Source organism: Dermacentor variabilis, chromosome 1, assembly GCF_050947875.1.
Source record: "Dermacentor variabilis isolate Ectoservices chromosome 1, ASM5094787v1, whole genome shotgun sequence".
NCBI classification, from domain to species: domain Eukaryota; kingdom Metazoa; phylum Arthropoda; class Arachnida; order Ixodida; family Ixodidae; genus Dermacentor; species Dermacentor variabilis.
This window is the reverse complement of record NC_134568.1, coordinates 281,358,459-281,378,306: the sequence shown is the minus strand read 5'-3', so window position 1 is coordinate 281,378,306 and position 19,848 is coordinate 281,358,459. Positions and strand designations below refer to the sequence as shown.

Here is a 19,848-nt window from a genome sequence, read left to right as displayed (position 1 = left end):
AGTTGCCTTCACCCAAAGAGATCACGTACTCGTGACGCCTGCAGCAGAAAGGATGTTCCACATCCGCCGCCAAGGTTTGTCAGTGGTGGCGCTGGCTAACACTCCCAAGGTTAGTTGTAGTAGTAAAACATAAATACCCAAGAAAGTAGATGGGGAAACAGCGCTGAGGTAGCTCAATTGGTTAGAGCATAGCACGCGTAATGCAAAGATGTCGTATCGTTCCCCACCTGCAGCAAGTAGTTTTTTTCAACCACTTTCAATTCCATTAATTTATCATTTCTTTATTTCAGTTAGTAAGTATGAGTAATTTCCTCTGTGTTGTCCTTGGTGTCTTTGCTTGTTGGCTTCTCATGATATGATTAATAAAGATTGGGCCTCTCGGTTAACCCCCTTTCTTCTCACTTAGTGTAAGTAAGGAGTACACAAGCTGTGATGGGTACACAATACTGTCATAAATGTATGATCCAAATGTTGTTCTTGTAAATGCAGGAATGAGCCTCAATTCTCCTCAAAAGACCACTGCTCTTTCTTTCAAGTTTCTGAAATTGATGCTCCTGATAAGGATATCTCCTGATGAGGGAATTTCCTCATGAATCTTCTGCTGTTACTGTAACACTTTTACAAAGCAATATAAATCATGTGCCATAAATATTAAGGAGCAGTAAAGGGATAAACAAAAATCTAGGAAGCAGCATTAACAGGAAGTGCAAGATACAGTGTTTTAATGTAATAAAAACAAGAACCCTGCCTATTGCCATTTCAAGTAAAGCTGGTAAAAACTCACCGTAGGTAAGATACAGTGTTTTCAGTGCAGATGGTGATCTCAAAAATTACTGGAAAAACTGGAACTATTGCTTCAAGAATTGGATGGCTGGGGTCAAGGCAGGAAACAATCTGAAAGTAGTTATCAAGATTAGGAATGACAGAATGAGTATTTATGCTTGGTAGCCCTGTGAACAACGCATGGCTACACTTATTTGGCTATACAGTTCAACATGATGATTAGGTGTCTGGTGAAATCTCGGCAAGTTTCAAGGACATCTGAAATTATAATAATTAAAGATGTAAATCCTGCTATAGACCTGACATAACTCTTTTTATTGAGCTTGAAAACATATAGACTAAGTAGCGTATAGACAAAGGCAGGCATAGAACTTTACCTTGTGGATCAATTCAATGCAGTTTCCCAAATCCTCTTCTGATGCAACTATATCATTCAAGGACGAGGCAGCACCTGGATCATACAGAATGTGACATGCTTGGCTTTCTTTACTCTAATATGAGTGACCATACCGTAAATGAGCTATTTCTTGCAAGACCCTTTTTTTTTTTTCAATTCTATTGCAAGGCTGAAATTGTGGAATTATTCATTGACAGTAAATTTTGTATGACGGTCATGCTGCCAGAGGAGTGCTAAGTTCGAAGTGAGTGCCCTATGTGTCTCATTTCTCTTGATGACGCTTGTCTAACGCACTGCGATTTATCAACTTTGCACTTTTGAACGTTACAAAAAAATAATTTACAACTCAGATAAAAAATCTGCTTTCTGCAGTTGCTAGATTCTAAAATTTTCTTTTAAGTTTAACAAACCTTATCAAAATTGGTGCAGTGGTCGCTGAGAAAAAGAATTTCTCTTTTCCCATGTACAGCCAAAACCCGCAATAGCGAAAACCCTCAACAACGAAATTCTCGCAACAACGAAATATTTTGAAGTTCCCGGCAGAGGTACATAGGAGTACATGTATTTCATATCGCTCAACAACAACACATCTTCAACCGGCAGCGCCGCGACAGCGAAAATTTCTGCCGTAGCGGGTCGAGAGTTTTCTTCACATGGTCTCAACATAACATCAAAAAATGAAATCCTAATAAAAAATGTGCTAACAAATGTTTTTTAATCACATTAAAAACTTGTTTGTTGCCACCTGTTGTTGCTTGCTTGCAGGCTAGTTGTAGCCCATAACTTGTTTTTGCTGGCAACCATACAATGCCGCTTGACCTCCGGCTGCAACTCTGGCAGAAGCGGCCAGGCGACTTGTATCATACCCCTCGTTGTCCTCGTCGTGCTTGGCCGCTGTGTGTGGCAGTAAGCTTTGCGAAATGCCTCCTCCAGTTAAGAAATGCAAGTTGTTCATGCTCTTAGAGAAATCTCAAATCATAGTGGAAGCTGCAACCGGAAAAAAGAAGATGGATATCGCTGCCAAGTTTGGGATACCGTGCAGCTCCCTGTCGACCATTTTAAAATCCAAAGACAGCATCTTGGTGGCACTGGACAACTTGGGTCTACACGACTTCCTGTCTGTCGACGATGACATGGTTGTCCACGAGGAACTAACGGATGACGCCATAGTCAGCAGCGTTCGCGGCACTGACGACAGTGATGATGGCGATGAAACCGCGACCAAGCAAGCGCGCCTGCGAGATGTGCTCAACACACTCGACACCGTGCGGTCATTCCTTGGGACACATGATGATGACGTGGCCATGCAACATATTCTGAGTTGTGAGGATGGAGTGTTAAAACTCCTTCGAGGCCATGGACGGCAGACCGAGATTACGAATTTTTAAAATAAAACATGATTCCTCTGTTATGTACTACCTCTTTTGTCTGCCTTCTCTCATTGTCGCAAGAACAAAATTCTTCCGTGAACGAGAAAAATTGCTGTCCCCGACGATTTCGTTATTGCAGGGTTCAACTGTATTTAGATAGGAGCTCCCAAGCTAAAGCTTTTTAAGACAACAAAAACTGCATCCCCCCCCGTACTTAAAGCTATAATGGACTGAAAATTCTCCAGCAATTCATGTACAGGCCGGCCACTGCTAGCGGGAACATGGCATTCTGTGGCAGCACTCCACACAGTGCCACCACCGGCATCTTGTGCAGTTCTGTGGTGCAGGCGCAATCAAAGCGACAGGCAGAGATCCTGGCGTGGCGCCTGCTACACCTCTTCCCAAATTTTGTGTGCTAGCATGCAGCACTGATAACTCAGAGCTCCGGGTGCATGCAATCGAGATACCAACGTATGCGGCAAAGGGGAGGAAGGATGATGCACCAGGTTCTCTTCCTAAGGCTTTGATTGCGCCTGCACCGCAAGAGTTCACGAGACACAGCGGTGGCAGTCTGTAGAGCGATGACACCGGCTCCTGTGTTCCTACTAGCAGTAGCCGTGCCTGTACACAAAAACCTGACAGCAGTTCTGTTAAATCAGAAAGTGGCTTCAAAACATTTGGCAAACATTGCACACTTCATACAAAGTAAAATAGCAACACATGCATGTATTTGCCATACTGATGTCACAGCTGTGTGCTATGGCACTGCCTTTGAATCTAACTGAACATCAGTTTGAGTCCCCATTACTGGTGCCAAAAAATTAGCCTTGTTATCCTACTGCTGTAAGCGATGTGGGGATTGTGGTGCACTCCATCACCTATATACTTGTAATAACCAAACAGAGTTCCATATCAAGGAAAATTGTAATAGCTTGTCCACTGATTACTTCTGGCCATGGAGAGTACATATGTGAGAACAAAGATATATATATATATATATATATATATATATATATATATATATATATATATATACACATATATATATATATATATATATATACAAACAATGAAATGTTACTTGAGTTAGAACTTAATTATATAATAATTAATTAAAATTGGTTTATTCAACTATCCAAACCTGAAGCTTCACTTCAGCATATCAAAAATGCAATTATGGGATTTGCGTTAAGTTTACTGTGCCTAAATCAGCATCTGAAAGAGAAGAAAAAGGGTTAACTGAGGGGCCCGATTTTTATTAATCATATCGTAAGAAGCCAACAAACAATGCGACCAAGGAAAACATAGGGGGATTTACTTGTACTTACCAAGCGAATTAAAGAAATGATAAATTAATGGAAATGAAAATGGATGGAAAAACAACTTGCCGCAGGTGGGGAACAATCCCATGTCTTCGCATTACTTGTGTGATGCTCTAACCAATCAAGCTACCGCAGTGCTCTTTCCCCATCCACTTTCTTGGGTATTTATGTTTTACTACTACAACTAACCTTGGGAGTGTTAGCCAGTGCCACCACTCACAAACCTTGGCGGCGGATGTGGAACATATTTCTGCCTCAGGTGTCACGAGTAGAGGTTAGAGCATCACACACGTAATGCGAAGATGTGGGATCATTCCCCACCTGCTGCAAGTTGTTTATTCATCCATTTTCATTTCCATCAATTTATCATTTCTTTAATTCAATTACTAAGTACAAGTAATTTTCTCTATGTTGTCCTTGGTCTCATTGTTTGTTGGCTTCTTATGAAATCAACATCTTGCGGCATCAAATTCAGCTTAGCTTATATGTTACATTGGCCATTACATGCCTATTCTTCCAAACCCAATTGTCTCCTCTTTCCATCCTTGGTGAGATGGGATGACAGCTGGGTTGTCATTCAGGTGTCACTCCGCTCCAGAAGGTCTAGTGGGCAATTTACACTGGATTGACCCCTTGCTCTTCGGGTTGCACACGATACCCGTTGTGCAACACATGACCATGAAAGCAAGCACAAGAGACCTCTCTGGGACAGCTGAGCGATGTGCATACATGCTTTTCCTCTCGTCCCGTAGCTGCTATGAGAACTGCTCAGACTTGAGCTTGTCCACGGTGTGTTCTATCTGCAGTAAGCGTGCGCTTTGCATTGTTCCTTTTCTAGTGCTTAGCTAATGCCTGTACATGGTCCTACTATGCCGTGCCGCACTCATCAGAGGCAGCACGGCATCAGATGTTGCCCTGGACTCCTGCGACCCAGCCTTTTGGCCCCCACAAGAGTATGCAGCATGGTTATAGGGAGCATTCCTTTGGGAACGGCTCTGACTGGTGGACCGAGCTCGTCTGGAGATGTCAGCCAGAGGGCTCGCAGACATCTAGAGGCCCAACCATCTTCAAATAGACTAAATATCCATCCATCCATCCTCTCTTCATGGCGCATCACTGGGACCTTTCCTTTAGCAGTAACGTGCTGGTGGTGTCCATTTTGTGTATTTGCCTTAGGCTTTGCTTCCTGTGCTGCCTGGGTACATACATTTGCACAGTGACAGGTGTCACCAGATTTTCAGTGCAAATAAGGCTCTCCTCTGTTAATTGGGCACTACCGTTTCGCAGCTCATGCGGGGAACTCTGGGAACGAAGGGGTCGACCGTTTAGCCTGAGGCCTAACTAACCGGGAGGCCGGCCCCTCGAACACGGATGCTCTCGCAGAGGCCCCAAATCCTATGCTGACATTACCAACTTCGACAAGGAGACGAGACGCGTGTACCCGCCTCCCCACCCTGACCTCGACCGAGCTCAAGCCACCATGCTTCGCAGACTGCAGACCGATTCCATTCTCAGTCATTCTAGGATTTATGTACTCACTGGCGGGGATTACGACCCTGTCTGTACTAAGTGCGACCATGGAGTGTTCGCCCCTTGGGCACACATTCTCTGGGGATGTGAGGGTAACCCTCCCCCACAATCACTACTGCCAGCTCCCTCCGAGGAGGGTTGAAACCAGCTGCTGACAAGAGCAGACAAGAAAACGCAATTCGCACTCGTCTCGTGGGCCCAAGACGTCGCCCCCACCTGGGAGCCACACTAGGCCTACCTGCCCTAACTTCCTACCCTGCAGTGGCAAATAAAGTTCTTTCTCTCTCTCTCTTTTCGCAGCTTATTACTTAGTGCCTCTTTGGGAGCAAGTGTGCATGCACTGCAGTGCACCTGTATTCGTAAGGCGATGACTGACGTGGCCCTGTGGCTTGCCTAGCTCAAACCTGTGGTGGTTGGTACTTCTGGGAGTACTGTTGACCACCCTGGCATATATAATGAGACACTGGTTTCACACTCATGGTTTCAGCACTTTATGGGAAATTGAAGAATGCATAGGCCATTAAAGGGTCCCTGAACCATTTTTTATCGAAGTTGAGAAATGCATGTGAAGTTAAAATAGACTATTTTAGAAATATATTGCTACAAAAAGTATGGCAATGTGTTCAGCAGAAGACTGAGGGGTGGTTAAGGATTCTTTAAAGAGACTATTTGCAAAAACAAATGGAAACAAACAGCCAATCAATGCTTACCCTGCTGGCAAGTGCAGGTGAAAAGGGGTCTAAAAATCTTGCTCAAAATGAAGCATGATGTTTTCTGTGGCTGCTCCTCCAGCATAGCACCCACAATAGCACATGCGACACGAAAGACGATCTTGTCCATGCTAGAGCCTTGTGGCCAAAAGAAAAGCTCCACCACCTGCGATGGTTTCACATGCTATCAGTCAGTGGTGTGACAAACATGCTTATATATCATTAGACCCATGGTAACAATTTATCTAGAATGAAAAGTTTTAAAGAGACATTTAAAGGCAAACACTTAATCAGTCTAGACTGACAAATTACTTTTTGAAGTTATCTTAGCATTTGTTCTGCAGAAAAAAACAAAAGAAGAGAGTGCAAAATTTTTCACACTACACGTACGTAAATTGTATTGGAAATAGTTGTAGGCTTTTAGTGCTCATCCTCATTGAAAGTGTTTTGAAGCAATGTGTCTCATTGCAGAAGTGTTGAGGCCACAATGAACACATGCAGAAACACAACGAAAGCACTACTAGTACGAGTTCAATACACTTCATCCAAGCACTGTAAGGAAAGTGCAAAAACAGAGTGAATTTCCTTGCAAAAGCAGGTAGTTTGATTTTACACTAGCACACTCACAGACACACAGCTGCACCTGTATACTCGCGAGTAATATGACAGGGAACGAATATTTTGTTTTCAACCAACGATTATTCATGATTTGTGGATTCGAACTTAACATGCTAATATGTAACAAGAACCTTTCCTATTGAATATTTAATGTCATCAAACACTTTAGTATGGGACTTGTTTAGCTATTATGGCCTTTTGAAAGCAATTTAGATGCTCCCTTTCGTATTGCACATGGTCATACCTCCCAAACTAATTCTAACTCACTATGACACAGCATGTGCATTCCACAATGCTGCTGTTTCTACTGCATTAGTGAGGCACCTATACCGCTGGAGGCTTTGAATGCCAGCAGCTGCATGAATGAGGGGCTGCCAAGGAGCGCTTCCTGAAAGCTCATGCTGCCATCGTCACTCAATGTTTCTGAATGCTGAGCATCCATATAAAAGGCTATCAGATGTAAAAAGTTTATTAGCACAGAAAACTGGAATAGCAGCTTAAACTACCTTTCCTGTAGAGCCGAAACCTGTAGCACCAATAACTAGCTGCTGTGGCATTATGCGAGTGGGAAGAAATTTGTGAGGTGACCCAAAATAAGCAAAACTTTACTTTATGGTAAAACAGCAAACACGCAAGCAGAAAACTAGATCGATGCCACATGCTGCTGAAAACATTTTCTATACACAGGAGGTGGCTGAAAATGTACAACAATGGCACAAAATATTCTTTTAGTGTTTCTGCATTATATGTATCACATAATTTTTTTTAGTGATAACAGCACATTTTTTGAAAGAGGAACTCTGATTGTGAACCTCGAAATAGGAACTGTGATCGCAATACTGCAGGCATGCTGAGATGAGACACTACCCAGAGTTCTCAAGGGGTTCTAGCTGGAGCCTTCAGCACACAGTTGAAGTATCTAGGGGTTAATGAAGCTGGAAGGCAGCCAGTTGGGTACATGTTTTGTTAAGACACCTACAAGCATGGAATCTCCCAGTCAAGAGCCACAGTTGGCAGGTGTTTTCTTCTGAAGCACCTCTTGCAAGATTGGAAATCAGCACGCCAAATTTCATGCTCATGGCATGTCTATCCTTCTTTCTTTATTTCACTGCACTCTTTGTTGTCATCTTGTAATGCATTGGCCACTGTAGTTTGTGACTCTAGCCTCAGCCAGTTTAGACCATAATGTCCAACAAGACAGGGAGCTGCTTTGGGGATTTTAAAGTGGCCTTCTCACCTGTCCTTCACTTTAGTACAATTTTGTAGCAGATCAGACAACTGATTTCAGCAACAGTCACTACTGTGTTTACTCTATTTTTATTAACCCTCTATTGTGACACACACCCCAATTTTCCCAATTAAAAATTTCTTCAGCTATTTGATTTCTGAACCAAATTAGGTTATTGCAAAAGTGATGGCTGCTAAGTGCATAGGAACAGTAAAAGTAGTCACAAGTCAGACTGCAATTATATGGCATTGAAATGTGTATTACCCTTGAAAGAAGAGTACATTGGTGCATTTCAACAAGAGACGATCAGCGGATTTCAGTGTCAAATGTGGCCTGGAACCATTAAAAAATTTTAATTAAATTATGGGGTCTTAAACCACAATCTGATTATCTAGCACGCCGTAGTGGGGACTCCGGAAATTTAGATCACCTGGGGTTCTTTAACGTGCACCTAAATCTAAGCATACAGGTGTTTTTGTATTTCGCCCCCATAAAAATTTGGGCATCGTGGCCAGTATTCGATCCCACGACCTGTAGCGTAGAAACGGCATAGAAACGTGACCCTCAACCACAGCATCTAAATGTCAAAGACACCCTAAAGGCCTCACGTGACGACATGTGCATTTCAAAGAGCTAATTGGTGTTCAGCGAATAACGCACCCTGCAGCTCGGTTACGCGAGACTTAAGTACTCTTGGTTGAGATAGTCCGAGTACGAAAACGGGGAAGAAGCAAAAGAAAGCTAGTGGCTTTAAAATGGGAGACAGCGTGAAGTAAATAAATTCGGTTTATTAAAAGAATGAAGCGCTTGATGGCGTATTTTTGTTGCAATGAGATATTCAGATAGCGTTTGTTGTTTTGTTGCATGGTTCCGTAGAGAACAGAACTGGTGACCGGCCCATATGTAGCAGCAGTACAGATGGCAGTATGTATGCGCCGACTTGGTATATGCGTGCTGTCCTATATTGAGCCACGTTGGGTGATGATGCATTCTCCACGTAACGAGAGCCCGTGGAAAACCTTACGAAAAACTGCTTCTGCATTAGAATTCAATACCTTTGATTGTTCGCTCACAAGATTTTCACGGTAAGAGAGAAAAACAGTGACTGGTTCTCACTTGAAGAACACAAATTTAAAGCTCTGAAGTTGCTTGAGATGCGATTTGGACACCAGCTATGGGTGGTGTCCAAAGATGACAGAATTTCAGTGCTTGCAGGAGCTGCCAGAATCTTTGGTGAAAAACAGCGTGAAATAAACATGGACAAGGGACTGTTTTTCACCGATAAATTCATAGCAACTAGCTCGAATTCATACCCTTTTAATTCCAGAACCTGCAGTATGGCAGAGCACGGTCTTCGAGAATAAAAGGTGGGATATAAGATCAGGGGGCAGGATCTGGACACTACCAATTCCAGTTCTGGTTTTGTACTCGGGTCTAATGCGCACGGCATATTGTAGTGAATAAAAAAAAGAAAAGAAAAAGGAGTGCATGTTAGAATCGAGTAAATACGGTATTTGCTGATCATGTAGCTCAATCTACAAGTTTAGCAAGCACAGTATTTACACAAGTGTAACAACAAGTGTAACAAGTGTTACACAACTCACCTGTGCAGCAATCCCTTCATAATAGGTTTCCACAGTAATGTCCTTTGTGCTTGGGATCCTAGCAACAATCCTAGCAAATGTTTCACATTTCTTCCAGTCTTCCTCAGACACTACACCACCGGTGCCATCCACTAAAAAACAAGGAGGCAGTAGGTCAGCAATCAGATCCAGATATACTGTATTTGAAGTGGAGCGAAAAGTATTTTCATATGCTGATAATGTGACATTTAAAAATGTGCCGTTCAACATTTAACTGTTTCCTTGCATGACCTAGATAATCGATCAATTAGATAGCTTTTCGACAAGCTGTAAACATCGACTTCGTAATTGATATGACTTCGGACTTCATACAGTGCATCGCACTGTATGAAGTAATAAATGCACTTGTATTTTTGGTTGGACATGATAATATGTGGCAGATTAAGGAGGTGCGGAAAGTAAACTTTTGCAGGACATATCATTGAAACAGACCACGAGTGCATGGTGCAAAATCCAAATTAAACAATGTAAAATTTGCATTCATATTTGCACTTTTATTAACTAGGCTGCATAATTTTAAAATGACAGTGGCGAAGACAACCAATCAAATCCTGTCGAGTTGGCCAATTTTCCGCTCCCACAGCTACACTGCTTTGACATACCCTCAGTATTGGCACGTGTTACGGAGGGCACATTGCTTTAATTCCTACATTTCAGTAAATAGAGAGTGCAATTTCATTTTTCTCTGCAGGGGGTTCCTTTTATTAGTATTTGAACAAAGGATGTACGATGTATTATAAAGAGCGCTTCCTGCCATTTGGAATTTTCACTCAGACAAGAGCATGCAGTCAATTTCAGCCTGACTTTCTGCAGAAGCTGGCCTAATGTTACGAGCTCTTAATGGTTTAACACAAACTGTAAAAATGGCTTTATTCTTTATTGAATCATTGTGCATGACACGTGGGAGCTCAGGCACCAAGTTCAAGGTGCATGGTTAGGCCAGTTTGCGTTGAGACGGAAGCTAATGGAGCAGTGATCTCAGTACAAGGAAAGTAGTCGATATTCCCCACCTTGATAGTCACTGCATCAAAGACCTAAGAGAACACAGAAAGGAATGAGCCAGATGCTTGCCACAAGGCGACAAAGCGAATGCCTTCTGTACGATAAGTGATGTATACTTTTTTTATTACTATCATACAGGAGCACTTGTCGCAAGGTACATGTTTCAAAAAAATTAACAAAAGGGCATGAAATAAATGCATACAGCCCCGTGTGATACAGGTACTGCTCTACACGGTTACAAGGTGACGACTTCCCCACATAGCATGGGCACAATATCTGCTAGTAACAATGTCAGCAAAAATCTGCATCAATTTTTCTTAGCAGGGTCTAAGTTAGGAAAAATGGAAACCACAGACAAGGCACATATTTTGTACATTTCAGATATTTTTCACTTAAAGTACTTTCAAATAAAATATAGAATTATTTGTTTAATTCACTCTTTCTGGCGTGCATATATAAAGTTTCAAGTAGAAATTCTCAGACACATTTTGAATAATTAAACATCAACAATTAAGCTACATCTGGTGTACACAGTATATGTTGGGATTAATATATTTCCTGTAATAAAGCAATAAAACATAAATGCACTACAAATTAGCATATTTTTGGCTGTAAGAAAAGTGTTAATGAAAATTTTCACCCATGTCCAACAACTTCCTGGGCTCATTTGAGTGGCAAACCCTGAAGCTGCATGCTTGCACCTATCACGGTGTCTGAAGTGCACTCTAGCACTTAATGCATAATTCACACTGCACTGTCAAATGTGGTGGATATGTGAAAGGTTTCATTGCATAGCAAGTGTACTGCACACATGATGTGGCATTCAACAAAAAAGTGTATTTACATTTACAACTACCTTGAAGGAAAATAACTTGCATTCCATATAAAGTTATGATGCTGGTACCATGTATGCCAAGATATAAAGGAGTTCAGCACAAAGGAGTGTTGGATTATTCAATGAAATGCCAAGTGAAATTTTTAAGAAAGACAATCCAAGGTGTTCCCAGTTACTCTGCAATGATTCTCCATGTGCACAAGGAGTGATCCTGGTCACTCAGGGCAGAAACAGCACAACAAAAATGCTGCAGGAAAGCAAACCTTGTGATGGCATGGCACTGCTCAACTATATTAGTACCAATGAATATACCCACTGCGCTTCTTCAAGGCTCAGCACTTCCTGGGGAATGTTTTAATTCCCAGAATTCACTATATTGTGCTTCAACTACATTTCAACAAATTTAAGGAAATTAACAATTTGTGCACAGCAACTCTTGTTACAAAATGACACTTTTTTTCTTACCACACCATGCATCAAATGCGCCAAGAATAACTTGAGCAAGGCCTCCTTTGCGCAGTAGACTTTGTGTAAGAAGTTGCCCACAGATGCCTGTTAACCACCGTGGTGTGTTCTTAGCCCCTGAAACCTAGAGAGTATAGAGGCTATCAGCATCACTTGCCACTGTTACCACATCTATCGAGACAGGGATCAGAGATATCAAACAATTAAAAAAAAGGTCAGCAACACATTGATGGAGCAGAGACATCAAAATTTCAGCTATAGTCTTTCTCATCATATGAGAGTAAAGTCCCTGCTAACCATGCAGAATAGCGTAGAATTCCACGGAATACTTTGGTTCCATCATTAGAATATTTTTTTCTTTTCTATGAAGTGGTTTGGGTTCACATTTCTAGTAGTTAGGCATTTATTGGGTACACCAATGCTTTGCTTATTACAAGGTTGAAAAGGAAGTGAAAACAAATAGATAATGCTAAGCTCTGCCACAATAAAACGGTGCATCCAATGTAATCTGCAGAGAGGCTCCATGCTCTTTATTTATTTTTACACACTGCAGCCATATTTAGGGCTATGGCAGGAGTGGAGATGTCATCATGAGCCTCAAGTGGTTTTAAGAGCTTGCAGTGTCTACATCTGCAGACATTTCAAGTCACTTAAAGTTTTACCCACTTACAAACTTGAACCACATTTGTGGACAGTGGACAGATAATAGTGCTGAACTTGCTGACTCACGACAATGAAATGGTGATTCTTTATGTTAGCCAGATGATGAAATCAATTAAATGACAATCAGTACCTACTTGCTTGCCTGTGCATATCTGCATCCATCTTCACTTGCCACATTGGCTAAGCTAACTGTCATTATGCCACCATATGCCAGTGAGCTAAACTGCTGGCTCTAGCTGATAATGGTCAGTTGTAAGCTTAGTAGGTTCCAGTTTCAAACTACTTCACATAAAACTAAGTTTCCATAGAAGCATTTTATATGACCCATTTTCCTGTATCGACTGCCCACAGTGAACTGCTGAGGACCAGGATATGAGCATGCCTGCCACTACGGAGAATAACAACACTACAACAAAACACTATTTTAGCTGCCTGGCATTTTCATTGCTGTGGATAGCATTACCCAACATGTTTAGGGCTATCTTGAGGAGACCTTTGAAAACATGATACACTTGTCTGTCTACAAACAGAAATCACAATGCCATTGACTGCACTAGGTTTGACATCTTGACAAACTAAAATCACACTGAAGAGAAACCTTGTTATTAAACAAACTGTTGCACATAGACATAGTTCAGGTAGTGAGATGGAATCAGTGACTGTGCTGCATTTAGACTATAAGTAGGGAAATGCAATTACAACTTCGATGTCTCAATATTTTAAAGTCACCCTGCAGTGGCAAAGGATGTCTGCTGCTGAGTAAGAGGTCGCCAGATTAATTCCTGGCCATGGCCGTCACATTCCAAAGGGATTAGAATACAAAAATGCCAGTATGCCAAAAATGCCAGTGGGTGCACATTAAAGAAACCAAAGTAGTCAAAATTATTCTGAAGCACCCCCCCCCCACCCCCTGCTCGTTCCTAAACACACACACACACACTTTAACTATGGTTTCACACATGACCGATTTGTACTTCAGGAAGTTAAACACCACATTTGCTTTTATTTTAACCCTTTCAGGCACTGTGTATGCAATTGTGTACAATAAGATAATGCAACACCAGCAAAAGCATTCATGTCTCATACATTTTTATATATTGAAATGCTTCTGATTGGAATTGTGCTGCAAGTTTGAATACATAATGTGCACAAAATGCTTTAGTAAAATGAGTTGGAAGGTAGACGGCTGGGTGTTTTAGCTTGGTGTGAGTGTGTTGTTGTATGTAGCAGGTTCACTTCTTTCATTGTTGTTCACAATGTGTTGTTTCAGGCATGATTTTTGAGTGGCTGGATAGGTGCTTTTCAAGCCTGCTAGGAATGAAATAGTTGATATTGTTGTACCTGACGTCCTGCAGCAAGTTTTTGCATGGAGTCCACATTCTGTAAACCCTACATGGCAGAAGGATTGCTCGTAATAATTTGTGCAAACGCTGTCGAAATACTTATGGTTAAAAGCAACCCAGGGGGGGTAAAATAAAATTGCACTTGATATTAGTTGAACACAATTATCAAAATAACATGCACTGATGAGAACCTACTGTTGTAGGACACATTGTTAAAACAGTTTATACATCTGAACAGAAAAATTACAACCTGAGAGAAGCTCCTGTGTCTTCATTGCTGCTGTCATTTAAGAATTATCTTGCTGAGTTGACCAAAGCGCAAATTTTGAGTCGTTTTATTGAAGAAGTGCTCAGAGCACCAGAGGCTAATCTCAATGATATCTCCACTCGAAGATTTAGTTTTTCAGACTTCTTAATCTGCCAAAAATTGTCAAATCTGACAAATAGCTGAAGTTCAGTCATCATTTCAGAGCGTGCATGATGTTGCTAGTAGAAGAATTCTGACAGAAATGTATAACAACGTGTAGAAAAACTGTCGATCAATTTGACTGATTTCTATGGGCACAGTAACAAAAGAGTTAAACCTTATGCTCTTCAGACGGAACCTAATCTTAGTGACACATTACCTTTTACAATTGGTGTTCGTATTGTCAACTGACACCTTACAAATGTGAAAAACTAATTGCCCTATGAGATCACACGGGTATTTGCACACAGCAGTGCCCCCATGTATGCAGACAAAGAGTCAAATTTTCCAGCTTGTTCAGATAATAAAATTTTTTTTGCTTGCTTAAACACATGTTACAGTTATAACATCACCCTGGCAGTTTGTTACCTCCTTTTTTCATCCTACATAGCGGCACGATCTCACGGTAATTGAAGTGTACTGCATGTTCAGTTTTTGTAATTAGTGGCAAAACTGCTATATATCACACACAAAGTATACATTTAGTTGAAAAGCAGTGGAACAAAATGATGGAATGCTTCATATATCCTGCTGCCTGCACCTAGCTCTATGCAGTGTGGCAAACCTTTCCATGAGATTGTTTCTGGTTGAATAATAAAAAGGATGAAAGCTGACATCTATGAGGATGGTAATCGGGTCTGAGGAGGCTGCAGTTTAATTTTTAACCTTTTAGAGACTGGTTACAGCATTGCTTACGCTTATATATGCAAGAAGCTGAAGCATATAGAATCATGCAAAATACATGCTAGCATGCAAAGCAGCCATGTAGATTTCTACTGAGCAGTTCTATCAGCTATCCTTCTACAGTTATAAAAATTACAGTTACAAATAACGGGGTTCTCCCATATAATTTGTTTAATTTAGAATGTAAAATTCAAGCTAATAAACAACAACACTAAAATTTCAAGGGACATTGCACTACGAATATGAATAAATGCATGCAAAAATTTGATAACATACCAACACTAGTTACTGGGCTGCTTGATTCAAACTTAATACACTGTAATAAATTTGATAACACCTCTGCTATCAGAACAGATTGCTAAAGCAGTAGCCAAGTGAGCAGAATTTTTCTTTTTCTTGTGATGACTTTGCTGTGTACACAAAATGCAACAGAAAGCCAAATTATCATAAAATGTCACCCAACAATGTATTTGTTAGCAATAAACTGATGAATGGAATGACTGAGTATCCTCTGCTGTCTTAGAAGCAAACAACTGTGAATCCACCAGCAAATCAACAAGATGAATATGCATTAAGAACCACAGAGCCCTATACCAAAATTGTGCTCCGAACTATTCCAAAGTGACCAGTTACCTTTGATTAATGCTAAACTAATTTTCTAAACTGACCAATTTTCAAAAACAGTGATCACGGCTAAAAATAGTTTTCTAATTTGCACAGGATGCATCTTTGGGGGATAAATCAGCATAGCACAGAAACTCCATTGTAGTTCATAAATAGGAGATTTAACTAATGCTACACTCACATTTTGAAACTTCAGCTTCGATGCATTTGAAAGTAACAGCAGAAGCTCTCGAACAACCATTGGTTGATAAGTATTTTCCAACAGGTATTGCAAGTCTGCGCATAGGTATCGCCTGTCCTCCAGCATTTCTTGAATTAAACTGACATCATCAGCTGGTGCACCAGCTAAAGAAAGCAGGAAAATAAAAAGAGGCTTGTTATTAAGAAGCTGTAATGCACATACAATCAGCGAAGATGTTGAGCTCTACTCAATGTATTATGAACAGGTAAAACCCATTCTATCGGAATGGGCTTACAAAGTGTGCCGACCTACCTCTACAACTTGCTAATGATGAATTGAGCTCATTAACAGTTGAAGGATGGCTTTCCAAGCTAGAATGCGGTCTGTTGTTTTCGTCGCTAGCAATCTGCGATCACAAGAAGGAAAACCACAGCATTTTCACACACCCCTACAATAGGCAGAAACAGGGGTGCCATAAATAAAATATGCACAAGATGAATGCCATATTTCACTCAGCATATATTGTGCTAGTTACACATATGGGTAAAGTCAGGTTGAGGGCAATATGCCTTGAAGTAACGAACAATGAAGCTGAACTAAGCAGATATAAGGAGTTTCATGGAAGTGGTCAACCTCATTTGGTTAGCACTCTTACCTAAAGAGTTCACAATCACTGAAGAAATTTATGTGAGCATGACAGGCCTTTAATAGTGTTGCACTAAGGAGAAAATGAAAATAAAGTGACACCGCATGCACTTTCATCAAATAAATATTATAACATAGGGACAATGAGTATATATGAGAAATGGCAACAGCACGATTTTCTTTTTTCTTCAACTTCAAGTTACATTCAAGATAATGCCTAACATGGCTGCTTAAAGTGTATATCCACAAGGATGGCTTGGTCGGCTAGTTGGTAAAGCATCTTAAAGGGTTAACAGTGCATACAGATGGTGACAGAGTGAGAAACAACAGGACAGAGCACTAATAGCGCTGTGTCCTGTTGTTCCTCACTCTGCCCCCGTCTGTGTGTGCTGTTAACCCTTTAAACTGGACAGCTCAAACAAACAACTATAGCTGCACAAGTTCACATTTATAACTACATGCACCTTCTCAAATACACATGCTACTTTATTTATGCACATTCTACAACGATAGTAGGTCTCGCATATAACCTATTTTTTAAAAGTGTGCTGAGGCAGGCACTGAAAATCCTATATGAAGTGTAGCAGGTAATTGAACTCACTTTACGGATTGGCGCATGGCAAAGTTGTAGTAATGCTGCCAGAACATCAACAAGGTGATGATGCAAAACCATGCTGCAAAGCACGGGGCTCTGGATGCACACCAGAAGTGCTCGAACAGATGCTACTAAGAATCTATGCTTTTGCCATGGAAGTAGACGTGTGCTGCACTCAGGAACACCACTGAGTGTACGTTGTTCTAGTGCCAGCCCCACTCCCGGCAATAGATTTGGGTTGACCCCGAGGGCCACCACAAACTGTAGCAGGCTTTGCACAGTCTTCTGCTGCAGAGCACCAAGGCAGCTGGGGGGTGCCGGCGGTGCACTGGAGTGCTGGGAAGGGCCCTGAGGCTGTGGTGGCGTTGCTGCCGTCGATGCTGTGTCCAAGAGATTTTTCAGAAGCATCAACAGCGAAATGCAGTGATCAAGGAAGAGCCAATACAGGTTCTCACTGCCACAAGGCTGAAGCAAGTGGGGCGCATTTTCAGAGAGGACTTTTGAAAGGCCGGCATCTGTGGACACTGCTTCGGAAAAATAGTGAAGTCTCCGCTGCAGCAATAAGTCAAAGCTGCCCACTTGTGCATTGATATCTGGAAAGTGAAGGTCAGTTAAATCAGAGGTTTCCGAAAGCAATCTTTAAAAGTCTGGACACAATACAAGCTTCACATAACAGTTTCCATTTTTATTTGCATTATTAACTGCAACAAGGAAGTGGCTTCATGTAGTGTAAATGCACGCAGCATGTCTTAAGAAACTTACTCCTAATGTAAGCACTGCTGGTTATGTGCTGTTTTAGTACCTTTCCTCACATTCAATCAGCAGACAGCTGTCATAATCATGCATTACTAAACTAATGACCAATGCATACAAGCCCAAGGATCACATGCAAAGAGACATGCAAGTAGTTTATTTTTAGGCAACCTTCATCTTCCAGTAGCCAGGCCCCCCCACCCCAAATTCAGCAGGGCGACAACATTTAAAACTCTCGCAGTACTTTGCCTTTACAGCAGCTGAAAATGTAGTTTCCATGGGTGGGGAAAAGCAGAGGTGGGTGGCTGGGGGGTGAAAACTGTTTATTTCATTTATCCCTTTACAAAACTGCTGTTACATTATTTTATATATTGTGTACTTGAACAATGCATTTAAATTTGGCGGTCTCTTCCATAATTAAGGGTGAACAGCTTTAAGATATATATAGAAATTCGGTTCACTCAAACTGAAGATGACTCAAGGACAAAGGGGGACAAAAATTTAATTGCCAAAAATGATTTTGCAAAATCTGCAGAGCACATCCCTTGGCAAAGTCCTAAACTACAAAATCATACAACTTTTGCATAAAGGTTTGCGACTTTTTTTATAAAGCATGTGTAGGAATTACAACTAAAATGCTGCACCGCAGATGCCCAGCAAATTATCTGCGACATCTTTAGGAACATGGCCATAGTCCCTCTTACTATCCTCACATGCTTGTGAAGTAAATGTGTCCTTCATTCCACATTCGGCATAAGTGACTTAATGAATGCTGAACTTTAGTGACACACATTTAACACGTTTGCAAGCTTTCTGTCAACATGGGAAGTATTTGCAATCTCTTCAAGACTCGAATGCCTGCATGAAAGCATTTCATGGAGAAAAAGTTGAGTCACAGCGTCTCAGGTACCAATGATTACAGTAGGAAACCTGACAATTACACCAGTATTAAGAATGAAATACGATTACATCCACTAGGGAGAAGACTGGCCAGAAAAACTGCGCGCGCAAGTTCAGCCTGCTGCACAGAAAAAAATAAAATAAAATAATAAGAATTTTTTTTTTTTTTTAAGGTAATGCATACAGAAATATATCCCAGGTAAGACGTTATCCATGTCACACGGCGCACTTTCGATTGTGATCAAGCCGGGTCGGGAGCGAATTTCGCGGTCGCGATTGGGTCCTTTGCGTTAACTGCAGGAGGGAGCCAATCGCGGGCGAGAATTTCGATCCGGATCGGGCTCGACCGCGATTGAAAGTGGCCCTGTGTCACCTTACATGGAAGCATGCTGCGAGGGTTGAATAATAATAATAATAATAATAATAATAATAATAATAATAATAATAATAATAATAATAATAATAATAAAGAACAACTTTCGCATGGACAGTTAGGGAGGCATAACTGGTGTTAATGCGCGGCTCGTATATTTCCAGATTACAATGATACAAAAGAACGCAAATAGAGCACAAAATCCTACAGAAGAGCTAGGGCCTTTGCATACTCTAACTGGCTTGGGTACGCTATTTACTTAGTACTTCAGATATGAGAGAACGCAACAACGGTAACTTACCCAAGTGCTTCCCCGAGATTAGCAAGTCAATAATGGATATAATTGTCTTTATATCTCGCTCTGCCATTTCAGTGCCTCCACTGGCCATGTTTAATCAAAAGCAAAACCTCTGACAAAGCACATCGCAACATGCATGTAGTACAAACACAGGCACACGTGAGCAGCAGACTCTAGCAGACATAAACACACCGCGCATCGCGCAAGAACGCCAAAGACGCAACAAGTGGATTGTGATGATTTCGGTTGTACTTTGGCCACAACCCTACTATGGTAAATCCCTCCTCGGGATAGTTAGAATATTAGTGCCAGTAGTACAAAACGCAATAATAATAATATAAAACGCTCAAAGGCAAGGTTATATTAAAATTGCACCCTTAGTAACGGCTTTTCTCCAAGCAACAAATGAGGATCTCGAAG

At 41.2% G+C, this 19,848-nt stretch overlaps 1 protein-coding gene across 3 annotated transcripts in view; it reads right to left on the bottom strand.

Moving 5' to 3' along the window:
- Positions 1-19,633, bottom strand: part of Tango6 (transport and golgi organization 6) — a 33,999-nt gene extending 14,366 nt beyond the window's left edge. Inside the window, exons 1-10 of one of the 3 annotated variants that reach the window (XM_075676467.1) lie at positions 19,432-19,633; positions 17,111-17,697; positions 16,177-16,270; positions 15,865-16,028; positions 13,908-13,955; positions 11,904-12,027; positions 9,563-9,693; positions 6,113-6,278; positions 1,161-1,234; positions 785-894 (exon numbers count right to left, since the gene is read on the bottom strand). In XM_075676467.1, the coding sequence (XP_075532582.1) occupies positions 785-894; positions 1,161-1,234; positions 6,113-6,278; positions 9,563-9,693; positions 11,904-12,027; positions 13,908-13,955; positions 15,865-16,028; positions 16,177-16,270; positions 17,111-17,697; positions 19,432-19,519 (1,586 nt within the window). In that variant the 5' untranslated portion in view covers positions 19,520-19,633. Of the gene's footprint in view, positions 1-784; positions 895-1,160; positions 1,235-6,112; positions 6,279-9,562; positions 9,694-11,903; positions 12,028-13,907; positions 13,956-15,864; positions 16,029-16,176; positions 16,271-17,110; positions 17,698-18,941; positions 18,988-19,431 lie in introns of those variants that run through there. The other 2 variants (XM_075676485.1, XM_075676476.1) reach the window with 2 other exon arrangements.
- Positions 19,634-19,848: the final 215 nt, after the last annotated feature.